Consider the following 20421-nt stretch of genomic DNA (forward strand, 5'->3'; position numbering starts at 1 on the left):
GTTTTCTGTATGACCATGTGTTGCTTTTTCGTTTAAGAATGCCTGATTAAAATTGGTCAGATATATTCCGCTATAGTTCTCGACTGTCTAGCTGGACGGATCCCACTTTATGCACAGGTATTGTCTGGCAACCATGCCGAAAGTCATGGCGTTTCTATTTGTGGTTCGGTAAAGCACTTATGCGTCATCTTTAAACTGGCTAGATAACTTTGTTACCCCGCCATGCCATTCCGTAAAGATTCTTGAAGCACTTGAGTTTCTTGCGAGCTGCTCTCCTCTCTGCAAGATAGGCGACTCTTATTGTCGCGATGTCTTGGCCGAGCCGTGCTGTTTGAAGTCTCGCGCCCAAGTACAAATACTAGAAAGAAAGCAAACCAAAGGATAGTGGTAAACCAGACAGGTCTTCTCCCTGCTCTTAGCTAAGAGCGGTGAGAAGAGAGAAGGGACAGCACGGGTTGTGTCGATGGCTTACAGAGAACTGTACAACCCCAACCTTATAACACCGTTGCGTGCCGGTTATATAAACAGCTCTGGAGATGGAGGCTTTCAGTTGTTGCTATCGATCTTCTCATTGAGTTTGCTTTTTTTTTCTGCGCCGTTATGAGGCTACGTAAGTGTACGCGCGCAGTTTCGAGAACCGTTCAGTGTTTAGGGCTTATGAAACTTCCGGTCGACACGACATGAGCTATAACGCGCATAAATTGCGTGCAGCATCGAGATTTCCTTACCATCTTCCTGACTTGCGTATCGCGAACAGGGCCGACGTTACGTGACCACCGGCGGAGATTTTCCTTCCTTTTGGAACCCAATTGTGAACATGGATGTGAACAACTTCTTTCGCAGTCTGGATAAGATGGGAGAAGAGGTGAGTGTCACTAGTGGTTTGCCGAATGCATCAAAATATTAACTGTGAAAATAAAGAAGACGAGGCTGACGTCTGCTGGGTACGCGTACAAAACTAAAAATGCTTCTTTTCTGTTCGAAATTCAGGCTGGTCTCTCGACAAGTTTTGCCGTGTATAGTTTGTCTTATAATGGCGAGTGCTTATTTCGTTTAGTTATCCAATGCGCAATGCCACCACTGAAAGTGCGCCGCGAAGCAGAATAGAAAAAGAAAGGAAGCTGAGTTGATCACGTGACGCGGTTGGCTCTTGGCAGGAAGGTGGACGCTAGCCGAAGGGCCTCTGGTGACACTATAGCTTCCTGGCGGCGTGACAGTACAGTTTAAGGAACACTAAAGAGAACAATTATTTTAGAAAGAAAAAAACACATTTCTCGTACTCGTAAATTACTCTTTCGCGATTTCATGAACACCACGCTTGCCGCGAGAAAACGCTTAAAAGGAAAATGCAGGTGGCAACGCCACCATGAATTTCCCGCAGAAGTCACAGATTTGACGTCACAGATTTTGACGGCGTCTACTAGGACCTACGTAGCTCCTAATTTGTAAACATGAAGTACATATGGTCTTCTGAGCGATCCAGATACTAACATATCAAATTCGTTTAACTTAGGTGGCCAGAATACGAACAAACACATTGAAATCCATGACGTCCTCGTAGGATATTTCTGCGGAAAATTTAAAAGTGAAACTTTTGACATTGATTTTGTCATCTAATTATATAAACCTATAGTGGTGAAATTAACGATACTTAATTAAAGATAAATTAACGTGCCCACAGATGAAGCGGGGGAGGGCGCGGAGAAGTGCGAAGAATGCGCGAGGCGAGCGCCGGCACGCGGAAGAGACCGGCACGTCGCCTTGCTAGCGCCGTGCGAAGCGCGAGCGCACGTGACACGCCACCTGGCGCTGACGTCACCACGGAGCCGGAGCGACAAAACGAGCGCACCGCGGGTACTTGCGAAGCGAGTGCCACTGGGCGAGAAGGAGGCACGGCACACACTACATAATGACGTCAGCCCTTCCCTCCCCTTATACTGAGACGATGTACTAGTGTGTAATAATAAGTCAACTGATGAGTCAAGTGTTGGTGTGCCAACAACTCCAAATGGCGTCCTCATAACCCTATTGGGAGCCAAGCTTTGGGCTTTGGACAGTGCAATTTGGCACCTAATTAATGTGAATTAACTACTAAACATGTGTTACATAGCCCTACAATTGGTCACTACGTACCCATCAAACGTCTATTACCTCTGTTCACTTAGGGCGAACCAATCCATCCATTTGTGTACATTGAGGAACAGCGCAAAACAGGACGGCACACCAAAGACGCGAAAGACACAAACAAGCAATTGTTTGTGTGGTTTTCGCATCTTTGGCGTGTCGTCCTATTGAGCCCTGTTCAGCAATGAACCATTACCATCTGGCCCAGCTTACGACGCTCCTATTTACGTAGTTTAGATGCGCATCTATCACCATTCAAATTAATTTCAGTTGTTATCCTTACAGGCAATTGGTCCTCATCTTTTCTAAACTTATGCTCCGTTATCACATCTGTCCTAGATCACTCGTAACCCTGAACCATTAAGTCATTTTTATATTACTTTTTTAATTCGGGATTAGGAAGCACAGCGGAAAACCCCAACTTCCGGTTGACAAGAAGAGGACCAGAAGTCGCCGAGCAAGCAACATAGTGTCGCTATATATGTGCCATAAAAACAGCCCCACCCGCAGAAGCCCATGGCCGAGGGGAGCCGCGTCTCTCCTTCAGCCCTGAGATCCGTGCTTGTTTCCATTCCTAGCGTTTTTGTCTTCTGCTAATAGTACCAGCTGAACTTTTGTCGTTTCTAAAAGATTACGTTTGGGCCGAGTACTGACGTGAGGATCTCTGATCAAATTTACAGGGACTTCCAAGTTTCGGCCTAAAACTATACCAGCACAAACATGTATCTGTATGGCAAAATCGACTATCTTAAACACGCAAATGGGCTTTACGTCACGAAATTGAGCTAACGCAATTGGATGGAGCATATGTGCAAATATCGTTGGGTGGGACGGCGATCGCCATATGCGGAGCTTATATTCCTTCTTGCTTGATAATCGACTACAATCACCCGCAATTATTCCTGCTCAGAGGCCACATTAATAGGCGCCCTTTAGAAGCAAGAAATTTTGCAACAATAATATCTCTGATTAACTGTCGTATGCTAACTAAAGTATTTGCATGTATTAGGGCACATATAATTGTTAAAACTAGGAGGACGCTTGATCTTCGCTTTCAAGAGAAGAACGCGATAGCCTAATCGGACTGTGTTCGTATCGCCTTCCCAATCGCTAGCATGACTTCGCTTCTCGTTGGAGACCTAAACCTTTCCGCAAGGAAAGCCAAAGTGCGGACGCCCTCCGGCTCCAATATTCATGCATGCGGCGCAACGAAACACGGCCACACGGCGGGGCGATGCCGTTTAAAGGGACACTAAAGGCAAATATTAAGTCGACGTTGATTGTTGAAACAGCGTTCCAGAAACATCGTAGTGCTTGTTTCGTGCCAAGGAAATGCTTATTTTGAAAGAAAATCACGTTTCGGTGGTCTGCACGGCGTTAGCGCACTTCAAATTACCCGCCTGAACGGGCCTTCTGACGCTGCAGTTGCCGCGACCAACGCTGCTCGCCTTTACTGCCCGGCCGCCGACGCTACAGTTTCTTGCGCAACAGCAGCCATCAACTTTGCCAAGACGCAGCCACGGGCCACTCCGAAACTGTATAGTTTGCTGTAACGGAGCTTAACTTGGCCAGCAGCAGCAGAGTATCAACAGTGCTAAAATAACGAGAGCCAAGCACACGCAGCAGTACGCGATACCGAAACTGCCACTGAGACGCGCAGCTCGGCTGGCTCGGCGAAAACGGAACTTTTGAACCACTCGCGCCGTTCCCCATGGCAATGCCAAGAGGTTCTTTTTTCCATGAATCAAACAGAAACGAACGAGGTCATTTAATACGTCTTGTGATGCACGGAAGGTTCTTTTTCATCCCAACTGATTTGATTACTAGTGGTTATTTGTACTCGGGTCCCTTGACGTCATCGGGATCACTTTCAAAATATCCCACTTGTGGCGCACATCCTGTCCTACATTTACCTTAATTTCTCAATTACTAGAGCACTGCTGTTGATACTATTGACGTTTTAGACGCTCTCACACACTGACCTTTCACTCTGACATAAGTTGTTATTTGCCTTTAGTGTCCCTTTAAAAGCGCGCCCGTGGGCCCTTTGCGCCATCTCGCGGGTGATAGTCAAGCCGCTGAATAACTTCCGAGATATGCGTACCACCAACGCTAAATGGTGTATGGTGGTAGCGGTTCTGAGGAGGGAAGGAAAAGGCGCCAGTTTTTTTCAGCCCAATGGGGAGCACGGCTAAGCGCCTTAAATGGTGCATTTAAATAGCTCGCCGTTAGTGTCCTAGAGGATGTATGCGTGATGGCCGCACAGCTAAACGCATCGCATCACGGAGTGGAGGGTCGCAGGTTCGAATCCCCGGTCCCACTCGAACCGAAGATCCTTTATTTGTATCTGTTTAGAATTTTTGCTCAAGGACAACGCTGATTTTTCGCTCATAACCAAAGACGCCGACTGCCGACACCGGAATTTCTGCGAAACGAGCTCTTTAATGCTGTCGCGTTAAAATGAAGCCGAGCAGCACTGAAGTCGTAGAGGCTTAGCATAAATCCTAGAACTAGCGCAGCTTTAGAGATGTGCGTCCATCTATGCGAATAGTGTGCCCCTGAGAGTTCTGGACGATTGGACCACCGTGGTGGCTCAGTGGTGACGGCGCTCGGCTGCCGATCAGAAAGTCGCGGGTCCGATCGCAGTCGCATTTCGATGGAGGCGAACTGCATGAGGCCCATGTCGATGAACGTTAAAGAACCCCAGGTGGTCAAAATTATCCGGAGCATTTCACTAAGGCGCCTCACGTAGCATCCTATTTAAACCAACCTACGTGGAAGATCGCGACTGGAATGTTTGTGCAGATTTCGAGATTTATCAAAAGTGGTGCTCGTCGTAGGATTATTGCTATTTTTTCAGAACAGCGGAACCACCCTGACGATCGGTCTCTTCATTGTATACCTGATGAGTCCCGGTTTTATGCACTGCCCCAGATTCCCGTCGACGCACCTTGGGACGCACCGCACGCCGAGGAATGGGACAGGATGTCATTCCAAGACTTCGTCGATCGTACCTGCTGGACAAGGTAGACTTCTAAGACGTCTACATTTACTTAGTTATTTTAGTAGCCTTTTCATACAATATTTTCTTAAAGGGTACCATTGCTTATACACAACAAACAGCGCTATAAGACGGGACGCAACGAAAGAACACAGCCCACTGCGTTTCTTGCTCCCTTAAAGCGCTGTTTCCTGCGTCATGAAACAAACAGCCCTTCTACAGTGCCATTGCAGCGCAGTGGCAAAACCTGTGCGGCACACACACACACCTTTTTTTTATCAGCTCTTAAGCGGGATGAGTGGCGCATCAGGCAAAAAAAAAGTAAATTTGCCGCGAGGACGAAGCAATGAATGCAATAGCAATGAATTAGAATGTTATGCGACGTAACGCTAGCAGCCCACTCCTTTAGCGTCCGACCTTGTGTAACTGAACGAAACGCTGGCGTAAGGGAAACACGGCTGCTGCAGCGAGCGTAGCGACCTTCGTGCTGTCTATCGCTTCAACGCAAACTGAGTGGCGAGAACACGGCACATGTAAAGGTATGAGCCGTCTGCTGATCCGCGTAAGGATAGGGCGTGCACGACTGCGCCCGGAAATCGCGTCAAAATACGCGATTTCTGCCGGGGCCACAAGGACCCCCCCCCCCCTCCGCGACTGCCATTGGCCTGGAAGGCGCGTTTCGTCCTCTCCGCTTGAACAGCGATCGTCGGCGGTCATCGCACGCTTTCACTCGCACATGGAACTTACGACGGCGGAGCGACGTTATTTCCCTTAGAGTACTTTATACAGAAGCTCACGGCGACGCCGACGGCAACAATGTGCTAGTAGTGTCCATGTAATTGAAATTAAATAGACAATATTATTGAGCCAGAATCCTTGTCACGGTGTAACACAGCCAGCGACAACAGTAGCGGTACATAATAGGAAAGAAGATCGGGGAACCTTGCGGCCCACCACCATACGCAACGCTCATCCCGAAGTGCGGCGAATGGTGCGTCTAGTGAAGGTAGAGGAAAGGAAAAATAAGTCATCGAGCGGCTGCCGCGTCACACATTCCAATGAGCATCTTTACCAGCCTCCGGCAGAAGCCTGACAGAGGCCTCGGAAGCCGCCTACAACTTGACCTTCAATTACCCGCCAAATGTGAAGGTGTGCAAGGGCACGTTTCGACAACCTCCGGTACAAGAGCAGTTATTTTTATTCGCCGGAAAGCCTCAAGTGAGCATGGGTGATCCTCTTCTATCTTGTTTTTCCTCTCGCAGTGTGGCCAAAGCGATGGCGAAGTTCTTTATCGCCATCAATGTAACGTCGGAGTCGTACGAGGGGTCCCTTCTATGGATGCTGTGGTACGTCAAGCAGTGTGGGGGCGTCAAGAGGATAATCTCCATCAAGAATGGAGGACAGGTGCTGGTTTTATTGTTTATTCATTTGTTATTTATTCCACTCGCCTAACTGTGATTTGAGCCAAGTCCCCGAGCCAGTGAAGCATATACATTGCCCCCGCTACGCCTGTGAACAGAGCACACTGGCCTCTTCCTTAGCACCAATTAGCGAGAGACCATTGTGATCGATATACTATCACCCGTGCGCTCTTCAGACACACGCGTGGCTGTGATGTGACTGACGTCCGCATGGCTCGCCTGCGTTTATCCCTCTGCCTATCTTTCTGCTTTCTCTCAAGTAAATCTTCAGAGAAATCTGGCAGCAGATATTCGCTTTACCGCCGCTGTAGCACTACAATGGCCACATACAAAACGATTTGGTAGCTGGGCAAGAATATCCAGGAAAGTGTGGCATTCGTTAGCGAAAGCAGGCACGAATAGTTGCTAAATGTTATGAGGTAGGGGTGTGCGAATAGAGAATTTTAGAACCGAATCGAATACCAAACGAATTGTCACGACACCGAATCGAATACGACTTCATATCGAATACTACTCGAATACCTTTCTTATAGCAAAGCAACCACTTTAAAAGCAGCCCCAAAATTCCACGACATTTCATGTGAAAGAAATATTGACAAGCTTTAACAATAACAAAGAAACATTACGATTACTATTAACCGACAAACATCCCTGAAGTGTCCTTAATGAGAATTGAAAGTTGGGCAAGTTGGTACGGGAACATCTTCAGAAAAAAATGCGCAACAGGGCGAGGCACCAAGAAAGAAATGACGAAAACGAGCACAGACTCACAACTAGCTTATTGAAAACCGTGTCAACCTTAAAAAGCCGCAGCAAAGATGATGTGTGACAGACAACGAAAGAACACGTGGAACCACGTAGCCAAGAAACAACACCGGTCAAAGATTTCAAATTGACAATCACTCCCGCTTAGTTAACGATAGCACGTGGACCGCAGATAATCGAACTCCTTGTCGGACAAACTGTAGAGGGAGCGCTGACACATCTTTCACCCTTTCCTCTGATGTGGAAGGCCTCTATTATCTTGCGGCCCAAGTATCTACTATCCATGGACACTACTTTCGCGTCATCAAAGACGGGTTCACACCCACACTCTCCGCAATGCGCGGGAAAATGCAAGCCCGGGGTATTGGAAAGTGATCGCTCATGCTCTATTAGTCTGACGTTGATGCATCTGCCGCTTTCTCGGATGTAAGATTTGCCGCACGTTAACGGGACCTGATGAACTATGCCTACCTTGCATGGTGCATATTTATTCCTGTGTCGTACATGACATTCATTTTTCTGCTTCCTGCTATCGCGTTCCATCCTATGGTTTACTGAACTGCAAACCTTCGAAAGCTTAGCTGGTGCTGAGACGGCCATGCGTACGCCATACTGAGTCTGCGCTCGTTTTCGTCATTTCTTTCTTGGTGCCTCGTCCTGCTGCGCAGTTTTTGCTGAAGGCGTCCTTAATGCGTGACTTAGGGGTCTGGGAGTGGCGCTTGCACCGTTTCTTGGGTAAACTTGGTTAAGATTACATCACCGGTATGACGGGGAAGGTCGACAATCCCTAGAATTTTTCAGGGGGCTTGGGCAACTTAGTTCTAGGTGGTGTCGGTTTGGGCAGGTGAGTCACAGATGCTACATTGATCTCGACAGTCGTTACACCTGGTGTGCTGCAGTGAGGGAGACGAGAAGGGTGCTTGCACTGCTGCGCACCAGGTGTCACGACCGTCGAGATCAATGTTGCGTCCGTGAGCAACGCTTGCGTCAAATCGGCGGTGTCACGCGCTCGACCCCACTGTGAGCCCACTAACCTTCTACTAGTTCACTGCAATACGGCACACCCAGCTGCATGAATCTCAATAAGTAGAAGAAATCCCTCACTGTTCCAAAGTTTTATTCCTTTGAGGCTTTCCCGTCGGTTCTGGTTATTGGAAAAGTATTCAAAAAATATTCATGTTAAAGGGACAGGGCGTGCAAACACGGACGCAAGAGAGAAGTCAACACAACACAAACGCCCTCGACTATGGCGTTGCTCATTGCCTGTGCCGCCTTGGGACGTGCTTGCACGCCCTGTCTTTTTAACATGAATATACCCTACCAAGTAGCTCAGTTCTCTGTCATTCTAATAAAAATATTCGTTATCTAGAATATGCGCTATTCGATTCGAGTACCGAATCGAACAGAACATTATTAGAAAATGCCGTATATTCGCACACCACTATTCTGAGGCACACTCTTTAAAAAAAACATCACCAGCTTCATTTCCGGATTCATGGGAATACCTAGCAAACCAGACGTTCATGTCTCTCCCTGTTTTTGTTTGCGAACGCGCCGATGGTTTGCTTCCTTATATAAAGATACCGATATAGCTATAGTTGCGACGCTTAATTATCAATGCGCTGTCACCAATCACTCGATGCAGCAGATGAACCTGTTTAGTGCAAGTTGAACCTGGTGGCGGCTTTCCACCTGATAGTCGGCCTGGGACTCGTATAGACCTAGCAGTGCGTGCCAGTTATTATCACCGCACATTATCGTCACATGCGCGAAGGAGCAATCGCCGCAAGGCTGAACCCACCGTCCTCGCCCTCCACGCAATAACCAACAGAATCTGCAGTGAAGGATAGTAAGTTGTACATTCACTATGCTCCAAGTATAATACAGCACGACCAGCTGGTGTGTCAAAAAATACTGGCCTGTCTCGGAGGGAGGGAAGCTATAAGGGTTTCGTTGATCCACCGGTGGAAGGCGTTCTTTGCATTCACTGATCTTCAAACACCCGAAATAATTTCAGCGTCATTGTTTCTTTCTCGCAGGAAAGAAAAATGAAGGGTGGCATGATGCAGATTAGCCTCAAGATGGCGGAGTCTTTGGGAGGTTTGTAAACGTTCACTCATTTTTTTTTTTTATACAGCGAGATGTGCCCATGCACGACATGTGTATTATAGGGATGCCATCTACTGTTGGCTTCACCAGACTGGGCAAGTCTGTGTTGGAAACAGAGACGTCCACATCGTAGATGACACCTGTAGTGGTACCACTGGCCAGAGGGATGTACGAGCGAACATTTATGCCATCAAGCTCCGTAATTTTGCTCAATGTGCACAGTGCAGTCTCATGTGCAACGTCGACTGCCAGGACATTTTTTCGTGTGTTGACTCTCACGTCCCTTACTTCATTTGGCACCGCCGCTTCGAGAAGCACCGAGACCGAGGGTGAATCTCTGCCCTCGCGTGTCAAGGTAGGCCACTTTCGGCATCCTGTACGACCGTTCATTCCAAGGCCACTCCAATGCCGCAAATGTATGAGGTTTGGACACGTGAGCGCCGTGTGTCAGAGCACGATCATTTGCTCGCGCTGCGCCGAACCACACGCTGCAGACTCCTGTGATGCCACGGTCCTCAAGTGCCGCAATTGCCTCGGGTCCCATGACGCTTCGTCAAATGAGTGCCCCAAGAAACAGAAGGAAAACGAAATCCTAAAGCAGATGGTGCGAGACCGCTCGTCTCGTCGGGAAGCTGTTGCTGTCGTCACAAAGCGATGCTCCCGACGCCGCAGATGTGCAAGGAACTCTGTGAAGCGCACTTCACAGGTGACACCTCATCCTCTACTTCCTAGACTAGACACGCCCGAGTCGATTTCTGAGGACAAGACCGCACCAGAGCACATGGACACTGAAGCATGGCCGGCATTGCCCACGCTGCATCCAGAGCCACAGCCAGAACCACAGCCACCGCCCACAGCCAAAGCCACAGCACCATACACAGCGACTCCAATGGTCGCAGCAGACACAGACTGAGTCAACAGCGTTGGTTCCCCACGACTTGCCCGAGAAAGACAAGGACATTGCTGCGATGCTTCGTTCTCTTCTGAACACCATATTCATGCTTTTGAATAAGATAAACACTCCGACAGCCCGAACTGCCCTGCAACTGCTGGAGGTTCTCGATCCAGTGTTTTCAGCGCTTCAGTAATCACCACAACTTACCCTCTCAAATACTGTGATTCCCCGATGGAATGTCAGCCCTTTGAAGTCATGTAGGTCAGAGAAGCTCCAGCCTCAGTGACTGATTGTACCCCTTTGCACGTGCTCTCCTTCTCTCTCTCTTCCTCTTTCTATTCTCCATTCCCTTGTCCCCAGTGCAGGGTAGCAAACTGGACGTTCTTCTGGTTAACCTCCCTGCCTTTCATCTTCTCTTTCTCTCTCTCTTCACTCATTTCCTTTTCCAGTGCGTTCTAAAATCAGCGGTCACTGGCAGTGCTGCTCACAAGCTCACTCTCGCGTTCCTTTGAAGGCATCTCTTGATGAACACGTGTGATTAAGCCTGTTGCAGGTTAAGCGCGAAGACGACCGGCTCCATGGTTTCGCAATTGCGCAGATCATAGCAAGGCATTTGTTACATTTCTTTAAAGATCAGGGTGACCTTGAGGTTGACGGATAACTTCCTATGCGCAACTGAGTGTGCGAATAAACTGATCAGTATTGAATCCGAAGTATCAATGTTTTCTTTAGTTAAGCTCACATTTGCTCCGTCACGAATAAATATAAGACCGGGGTACAGCAATAAATATTTCATCCAGATCAATGTCGCGTGTAACAAATGAAGTTACGACAGGTGTCGTAGAGCATGCGATCCGGAAGTACTGCTGCGAGACAAGGGCGTACGTATGCCTGTGACATACATATGAAAGTTTTCAAAAGTAGTTTCAGCCGCCGTGGTTGCCTAGTGATTATACGGTGCACGGCTGTTAACCTGAAAGACGCGGGTTCGATGCCGGCCGCGGCGGTGACGTTACGGTGGAGGATAAATGCCAGAGGCCCGTGTACTGTGCAATTTCAGTGCACGTCAAAGAACCCTCGGCGGTCGAAATTATCCGGAGCCCTCCACTACGACGTTGCTCATTGCCTGTATCGCCTTGGGACGTTAAACCCCATAAACCGACCAACAAGCGTTATCGGGAAGAATACTCTGATTTCCTAGACTGTGCAATAACTTGATAAAAATCTGCCAGCAAGGACAAAGTGTACTTTGGAGATTGCTTCTCGTTGTAGCCGGCGACATCCCCTAACTCATTTTCAACCGCTTCGTCTTCTGTAGCGTCTTGTCCAAGTGGCGCAGCTCAGCTTCCTCGCCCTTGAGAACGTTAACTTGACTGTTGACTTCGCGTGCTTCATATGCGGAAACTGCGACCCAATTCGCGTAGTACTCATCCGTATTAGCCAACTGGCTTCTCTAATTATATGCTCGGCATCAGCATTGACTGAAAGTTTCACTCGCGAACAATGCTCGCGTGAGACGCTTCCGTGAATACGGGCCCAATTCTGTCAGGATATTCCCAGGCACGCTGGCCTTAACCGTTATTTGGAGTCATCGTGCCCGAGGAAATGCGATGTCGGCTTCATGCACCCAACACCATGTTGATAAACAAGGGCTCGTTGCCGCACCTTTGGTAAACAAGGAATGGCTCTTGTTCGCCGAGTAACTGTGGCTCCCACATACACACACTATGGGGGATCGGTCAAGAATCGGGTGCTTCTGGAGATTTATGTAAAACTCAAGAATAAGGTCAATGAATTCCCGCTCCTCCTACTTCGTTCCCTTCTCTCGCACTACCCTCAATCAACCCGTGCCCCACAAGTTTATGTTCAAAAGTGCCATTCAATCCTGCGCTACATGGTAAGAATTTTAGGAACAACGCTGCACGTTGTTGTTGTCGTTTACAGCGGCTTACCGCTGTCTTCTTTTTTTTTTTCAGACCGGGTGAAACTAAATTCTCCAGTGGTCAGCATAACGCAAAGTAACACGTCCGTCGTCGTCAAAACCCTGGACGGTAAAGAATACAAGGTGAGCTTTAGAAAACTTCTAAATCTTTCACGTTCGTGAAACAAACTGTAAAAATTGCAAAAGGCTGAGAGAGGGGGGAAAAACAACCAAGTGGAAAGGTTGACCGTGTTCGTTTGCATAACCTGCATTTGGGGAGGAGGAAAGAAGGAATGAGAGAGAGAGAGATGAAAAAGGACAGATCTCTTCGATGAATAAATTAACCAATCGACAAACGGCATTGAACTGCAGCCACGTTGCGAGCCTACAAACGATGGATGGGGCTGTGCAATTGCGCATCTTCGGAGGAAATCAGCAATGAGAGCGCGGCTAAAGCCGCTGTAATGTGGACGGGCACGTATTCACATGACGACTGTCGAGGCCTCGCGTGCCACTTGAACGTTCCTGTACTGACGACAGCTGTGGCATATATCATTCCCATTGGCTGGCGCTCATACTGTGACCTCGTTGCCTGTCGTCGAACGTGCAGGGCAGTCACGTGATCATGGCCATGGCTCCTCCTATGCAAATGCGCGTCCACTACTCGCCACCGCTGCCTCCGATGCGCAACCAGCTGCTACAGCGAATGCCCATGGGATCCGTGTGGAAGTGCCTCGTTTATTACAAGGAGCCCTTCTGGAGAAAGATCGGTGAGCGAACCTCCTTCTGTGACATATACAATGTGCCTGCTGAAAACCCTTGCTCTTTCTACCTTCGCTAAATGCGGCCCAGTGAAAGATCATCTCTTTTTTGAATGTGAGGCAGCAGCGTCCAAGAGAACTCGTTATAATTTCCTTTTAAGGCGAAAGCCCTACATCGCACGTTGACCTTGAGCGAAACACGGCAGGCTCTAAAAGCGCTACAAAAACCCGCATAACCTTTACCGTGTGAGCGGCGTGGTGTCATGTGATGACGTCATCACATGACACGGACGATTGCCGTCGGCGCCTACGTGTGCGGCGATGGGTGCGCGGCACTTCTGGCACCATGTATCTCTGACATGATACGCCTCGTAGCCGGTGGGGGGAAAAGCCAGCTTTATTGAACGTCAGCCGGTTATATGCACTGAATGCGTGCGTATCAGGTACATCTCTAAACAGTTCATGCGCATGAGGGTGGGCCGATTTCGGTAACTTAACGTGTGTCGCTCGTTATGCCATGCACGAAGTGTGGTTCCTGATTGTATAACTATAAGAGCCAGTGCAACACCGCGTAAGGTGCACAGAGCGTCAAAGGGGGGAGGGTGGTCATAATGCAATCGACAAGGTAATCTAATGCATGTCTGTCACGCTGCGGCTTGTTATGTCTTGCAAGAAGCCTGGCGCCCGATTGTATAATTTAATGCATCACCAAGCGTGCTGTAACACGGTGCCGATTTTCTTTTTTTTTTTTCACTTTTCTCGTAGGTTACTCCGGCTCCATGTTGTTCACATTGTCCGAAGACTGCCCCGTCGTGTACACAATCGATGACACAAAGCCGGACGGACAGTACCCAGCCATCATTGGGTCTGCACCACATCTATTTGGTAGCTCTATATGGAACGGGCGTTGGTTAATGGGCCACAGTATTGAATCTAATATTTGCACGAAGTAGCTTTTAATTTATTGTGGCAGCGAAGGTGCATCACGTGCTATTGAAAACGTCCGCACAAAAAAGAATATTCCATCACACGTGAATTCTTTATGAGGAATAATTCCCGTTGGCCACGAAGTGGGTGATGTACCAGAAAAGGCACAGCGTAATTGGGGACGCTTTTTTTTTTAATACTAATTTACGTTTAATGGGGCATCATGGCTCTGTGGACCTTTCAGTGTGCATCGTTTGAGTGGTACCGAGCATGTCAGGGTCAAATTTCCTTAAATAAATTTTGCGCTGGGAAAGATACGAGAGAATTTTTTCATTTGTAAACATAGCAAGCTTTCCGAAATGCAGCATATATATGGTTATATGCCCAGAAGTGTTCATTTGAGAGCACTAACTGTAACGGTCCGCATGTTTTCTTATTATGAGGGATGGAAGCAAGTGCTCCACAGAATCCGGAAAGCCCAACGTTGTGGCTTCTGAAACTTCACACGGATAATTTTGTGAATCCTTTAATTGTGCCGGTTCTTTGTTTACGGTGAATTATAATGAGCATGCTTTCAAACTGGCACGTTTCTCCGTATTGAAACCACGTTGAAGCGCTAAACTGTTCAAAGCCAAGCAGGTGCCATTTGAATTCCCAAGCACGAAACGCCGTTGCCTCCATGGCTGCCATTAAATGTGTATAGGTTGCACAGTTTTTGTCAACGGTACCCCGGCCACGTACGTTTTTCCGCAGGTTTCTGCCTGCCGGAAAGGCGAGGAGTCTGGTGAATCTTTTGCCCGAGGAGCGGAAAGATATGATCATCAAGGCATACGCGGCCGCCATGAAGACTGAAGAGGCACTGCACGTGAGTTCCTTTTTGAAGGAACGCGCGTGCATTCACGGAAGCTAGAAAGGATCCAGCTATTAGTTTGGTTTGTGTAACAGTTGTCAGCCCCGTTGTGTCGAAGCCAGCTGCACAGTGCACGTTCTCACATGCGGAATGTGTCCGCGGCAGTCGTCCATATTTTGATGGTTGCAATATGCAAAGATGCTGGCAGAGTCCAAGGGAGACTTGCACTCGGCGCGGCGTCAGCACGTGATGCGATCCCGGCGACAATATGATCGCACCCATAGATATGCTCACGGGGGGCGTCTAAAGCCAATTCTGCCCCATACATTCACTCAGTCGGACCTTTCACTTCATTTTTTAATGTGCATGGTTATGGCCACACAATTTTTGACGCTAACGGCGGCCGAGGACCCCTGATGTTGCACTCGCGGCACTTCCCCCATTGAGCCCCGAAAAGGCGGGAAAAAGTGACAGGCTTTCGGACTGGACCAAAAGGGCTTCGGTGAAACTCGGCTCTCCGAATGGGGAACCCTGCGCGCACGCCTACGATAGCGCCTTTCGTGCTACATTATCGCCCACTTCTTGACACAGACACGCTTGCTATAGTGTCGACGCTCTCGACCTATCTTGGCCGTGTGGCGAGAGCGTCTTCTACGTAGTCGCTCTCTCCTGTATAAACAGCTTAAACTGGCCGAGTTGGTGCATGTGAAAACTCAGGAAAGAGCGCTGTTTTTCAAACTGTCTTATTCTTGAAAGCGCCGACTGTTTTACACAGTGGGAAGGAGGCGCAGGACCTCTTGAGACGTTACCTGCGTTGCATATACAGGTGGAACCTGATTTAACCAGGTCATGACGACCGCGCTCGAATTATTTCGTTAAATCGGCAAGTTTGTAAAATAGTCATGACGACCGCGCTCGAATTATTTCGTTAAATCGGCAAGTTTGTAAAATAGTCATGACGACCGCGCTCGAATTATTTCGTTAAATCGGCAAGTTTGTAAAATAGAGAATGCAACATTATGTATGCTTCTTTGAAATGTAAGCTTGAAACGACACCCAAAAGCGTAGAATCGTATCCCACGCCACGCGTGCGAAAAGTCCGCGACATGGGGCCTCCCACGAGAGCCGGGCATGTGAGGTCGGGTCGATGCAGGTCAGATATATGTCATGTGAAGCTGTGACAGGCTGGCGATACGCAAAGGTGCGGAGAACGCATGCAGTGATGGTGCGACCAGGCCGAGCAAAAAAGGAGGCGATCATTGCCATATGTTGCAGAAACCATGAAATAACGAAAGCAACTATCGCCGCTTCGGGCGTGTGCATAAAAGAGCGACTGCTGAGTCCACAAGAGCGACTATATACTCACTCCATCGAATCCCGGCCGCGGCTTTTCGATGGAGGCGAGAATGCTACAGGCCCGTGCACTTAGGTGCACGTTAAAGAACCCCAGCTGCTAGAAATTTCCGGAGCCCTCCCCTACGGCGTCTGTCATAATGATATCGTGGTTTTGGAACGTTAAACCCCCAAAATTATTATTATTATTAGGTCGAGTTTCACCTGTATTGACTAAGAAGCGCAGAAGTCAGAAGTGATGGCGCCATATCATCGTTGGCGTATTAGTTTTAGTAAAGTTCTGCGCATTCGAGACGAATCCGACCTAAACAGAATAGAATAGAGCTTATTGTCAAATTTTTCGGCGCAACTAGTATGGCTTCCGTATTAAAACCGAATCAAGTGCATTCTTTCTTAAATGAATTTCATTCCATCATTCACTTTAACGCGAGAAGTCTTCGCAAACGCTTTGACATTATTGACGATTTTTTCACTTCGCTATCTTGCTCATTTTCGTTAATTGCTATAACTGAAACTTGGTTATCTGACGATGACAAAAATTTGTATTGCTTTCATAATTATAAATCTGAATACTGCAGTAGGGTAGCGAACAATCATGGTGGTGCAGCTATTTATGTTTCTTCTGGTATTGCTTATCGACGAAGACATGACCTAGTACTAACCGTTGCCCATTGTGAATCTGTTTGCATTGAAATTGATAACTTCTTTCTAACTAGAGATAAGAAGAACCTCATATTTGGCTGCATCTACCGCTCTCCTTCATCATCAGTTAATGATTTCTGTACCTGTCTTGACCATCTTTTGCATACAGTTTCACTAGAAAATAAAAATGTCGTCATAATGGGTGACATCAACATTAACTTACTTGATGAAGCATCACCTGCCTGTATTACCTATAGTAGTTTGTTTCACGGTTACGGATATGACTGTTTAATTGACGTTCCCACACGTGAAGATTTTAACGGCTCAGGAACGCTTATTGATCACGCTCTATCTAACCTGCTTGACCAACCAGAGGCGAAAGTTTTGCATGTAGACATTAGTGATCATTACCCCATCGTCTTACGCTTCAAAACTAATGTACTCCCTTGTTCCTCTTCACACACCAGATATGTCTTGGATAAAGACGGCTTCATAACGGCTGTTGCTAACACTGACTGGTCTGAAATTAAGTCAATAAACGATCCACAGAAAGCGTTTTCAACATTTATTTCACTAATTTCATCGCATTTAAGAAAGTTCACTTCCAAAAAGAAATGTAAAAAAATTGTTACTTTTTCTCACAATCCGTGGATCTCGCAACAGCTATTAGCGGAAATGCGCAAAAGAGATAATTTATATAGGAAAACTAAAAAAACAGCCATTTAACAAGAAATTACGTTCCCGTTACAAGAGCCTATGTAATTCTCTTAACTGCAAAATTAGAACTGCAAAAAGGTTTCATTTTGAACAAAGAACCTTACAGGCGGCTAACAACGCTAAAAAGAAATGGGAGATTATCAACTCCTTCTTAAATACAAACACGCGGCAGGACGAGGTACGTCGAATTTTAATTGACGGAATAGAGCACGATTGTCCTTCCGATATAGCTGAGGCTTTCAGTAGTTTCTTCTTCCCTGATAATTCAAATTCTCCTTCAGAAATCATCAACATGAGTCGTTTACCCCAATCATTCTTCTTATTTCCTACTACACCGGACGAAATCATTGCTGTAATACGTAATTTAAAATTGACAAGTGCTGGAATAGATGAGATCCATCCTGCGAACATTAAATCAATTGTGCACCTAATAGGTGATATATTTTCATTTATTGTTAATTTATTATTTAAAAATGGTATATTTCCTTGTGAACTCAAGCGTGGCAAAGTGATACCTGTACTAAAAAAAGGTGACAGATCATTATTACATAACTACCGTCCCATTTGTATTTTGCCGTTCTTTGGAAAAATTATTGAGAAACTAATTGAAACACGGTTAACAAAATATCTCTCTAAATTTAACATCATCTCTTCTTGTCAGTTTGGGTTCCGCCATGGACATTCAACTGAGACGGCGCTTATTCATCGTACTGACCAGCTAAAAAAGTTAATCGACGAAGGATTCCTAGTTGCCTCAGTATTCATCGATCTAACAAAAGCCTTTGACAGTATAAATCATAATATTCTGTTCACTAAACTTGAGTCAATTGGCATCTCTGGCCCCGCTCTTTCACTAATAAAAAGCTACTTATATAACAGAGTTCAAGTTGTTTCTATATCAGTCGTTTATTCTCGACAGCGAACTACCAACATCCGTGTGCCCCAAGGCTCTATTCTGGGGCCACTTTTGTTTTTGATTTATATTAATGATTTACCTAATTGTCTTTCTTCATCCCAGTGCATTTTGTATGCCGACGATACCACTATATTCACCTCTCATAAAGATATCTCATCTCTCGTAAATATTTTGAATGCTGATTTAAATAATATTTTAAATTGGTGTAATACCAACATGTTATCTATTAATGCTACTAAAACCATATTTGTTCTATTCAGTTCACATCAGCGAAACGTATCATCAATACCACATATCAGTTTTGGTTCCCACTCCCTCTCGCATAGCTCAAGTTCCTCTTTTCTAGGAATTCTTCTGGATAATAGCTTAAAATATCATAGTCATATTGCTGGCATAAAAAAGAAAATTGCATATGGTATACGCGTCCTAATTAAAACGCGCCCTTATTTCTCACGCACCACATTACTGTCTATCTATCATTCCTTCGTCCATTCTCATTTCACCTATGGTATAACATGCTGGGGAAATACTTACAATACTCATATTGCGTCCCTCCAGATTGTCCAGAATCATGCTATAAGAATAATTACATGCAGCCCACGCCTCTGTAATGCCAAACCACTACTACGCGAGAATAACGTTCTCGCCATCACTGGACTCACTAAATACAACTTAGGTATTTTTTTCTACAGGCTTATAAATAATGAACTTCCGCCAGCCATTTTTCCATCATCTAATCTCATGATCTACAGCACTACTCGATTCGCGATAAACAATAATTTTCTTTTACCCAAAATTCGCACTAATTATGGGAAGCAAACTGTAGCATTCACCTCTATTTCCCTTTGGAACACTCTTCCGCTTATCATGAAAACCACAAGACCATTACATCATTTTAAGAAAGAACTAAAAAAAACATGGTTGATCCCTCCGTCATAGGAATCGGAATAACACGAACGTAAAACGTGTCCTTACAGAAGTAGTTGAATGTTTGTAATACATTTGTATGAGAGGGTTTTCACAATGTATATAGATGTCTAGCAGCTATAGCACCGTTTAACGTCGACGCACCCACTTTGATGCTTAGTGTTTCATGTCCATCCCGACGACAAACGTACACGTTCAATGATTAAACGAACTCTTGTGGTAGCTGTAGTAGTTAACCATGAAAGCGTAATCAGAGAACGAGGTGTGATGGCCAGAAGAGCGTCGCATATTGGACGCAGAACTTGGTCGCCATCCCGCGGCATGTTAAAGCGTGATTGAACACCACGGCTGGACTAGAGGGAAACGCAAAGCGCGTCGCGCCGCCCTGCAGCCCGGCCGCGATTTTTCTCGGTGGTAGCGTTAGCGGGGAACGCGTGGGCTAAGATCGCCTCCTCACGGTGTGTTAAGGCATTGACAAAATTGCAATTCTATTGAAAACACGCTGAATGGGACGGACGTTTAGCAACAAGCGTTGCAGGTGCCAATCGCGGAGGTCACAGTAATGATGAGTTACTTTACTTTACCGCTCATAGAGGGCAACACCACCCCGCCGACCAAGAGCAGTGGGACAGGACGGTGGTAAATATAAAAGGCGCGTTTGTAAAGCGTCTAGAGCCTGTGGCTGTGGCGCAGTGGATAGCGTGCCCGGCATGTGTTCTTGCGGACCGAGCCGTCGTGGGTTCGATGCCCCATTGACGGAACTTTTTTTCTTTGCCATCTGATGATGTACATTTTTTCAACGTCATTTCCGTGACGGAAATACGTCACTGAAGTCTTGGTGGACCCCGGCATAAAACACTTTCGTGTTAAAATACACTTACTTCATTCTGAATAACGATAGAGTAACTGTGTCTTTCATTTAAGGTACGTGTGCTTAGTTGTTCAATGTATTTTGGACATAGATTATCTGACTATTGTATTGTTTCTTTTTTCTTTTCCTTTTGTCTCATCGTTTTTGTTTTGCTGTGATATTTTAAAAGCGTATTAGTTTATGTAATGACATCTATAATTTTTCTGTGAATGCTATGTTTT

The 20421-nt window shown here is 46.5% G+C and overlaps 1 protein-coding gene across 1 annotated transcript in view; it reads left to right on the plus strand.

Moving 5' to 3' along the window:
* The window catches only part of LOC119393165 (amine oxidase [flavin-containing] B), a 101325-nt gene that overhangs the window by 75149 nt on the left and 5755 nt on the right, over positions 1-20421 (plus strand). Inside the window, exons 4-11 of the mRNA XM_037659989.2 lie at positions 758-865; positions 5059-5150; positions 6388-6529; positions 9351-9411; positions 12292-12380; positions 12847-13006; positions 13763-13862; positions 14678-14789. Of these exons, the coding sequence (XP_037515917.1) occupies positions 758-865; positions 5059-5150; positions 6388-6529; positions 9351-9411; positions 12292-12380; positions 12847-13006; positions 13763-13862; positions 14678-14789 (864 nt within the window). The remainder of the gene's footprint in view (positions 1-757; positions 866-5058; positions 5151-6387; positions 6530-9350; positions 9412-12291; positions 12381-12846; positions 13007-13762; positions 13863-14677; positions 14790-20421) is intronic.

Source organism: Rhipicephalus sanguineus, chromosome 5, assembly GCF_013339695.2.
Source record: "Rhipicephalus sanguineus isolate Rsan-2018 chromosome 5, BIME_Rsan_1.4, whole genome shotgun sequence".
Lineage (NCBI taxonomy): Eukaryota > Metazoa > Arthropoda > Arachnida > Ixodida > Ixodidae > Rhipicephalus > Rhipicephalus sanguineus.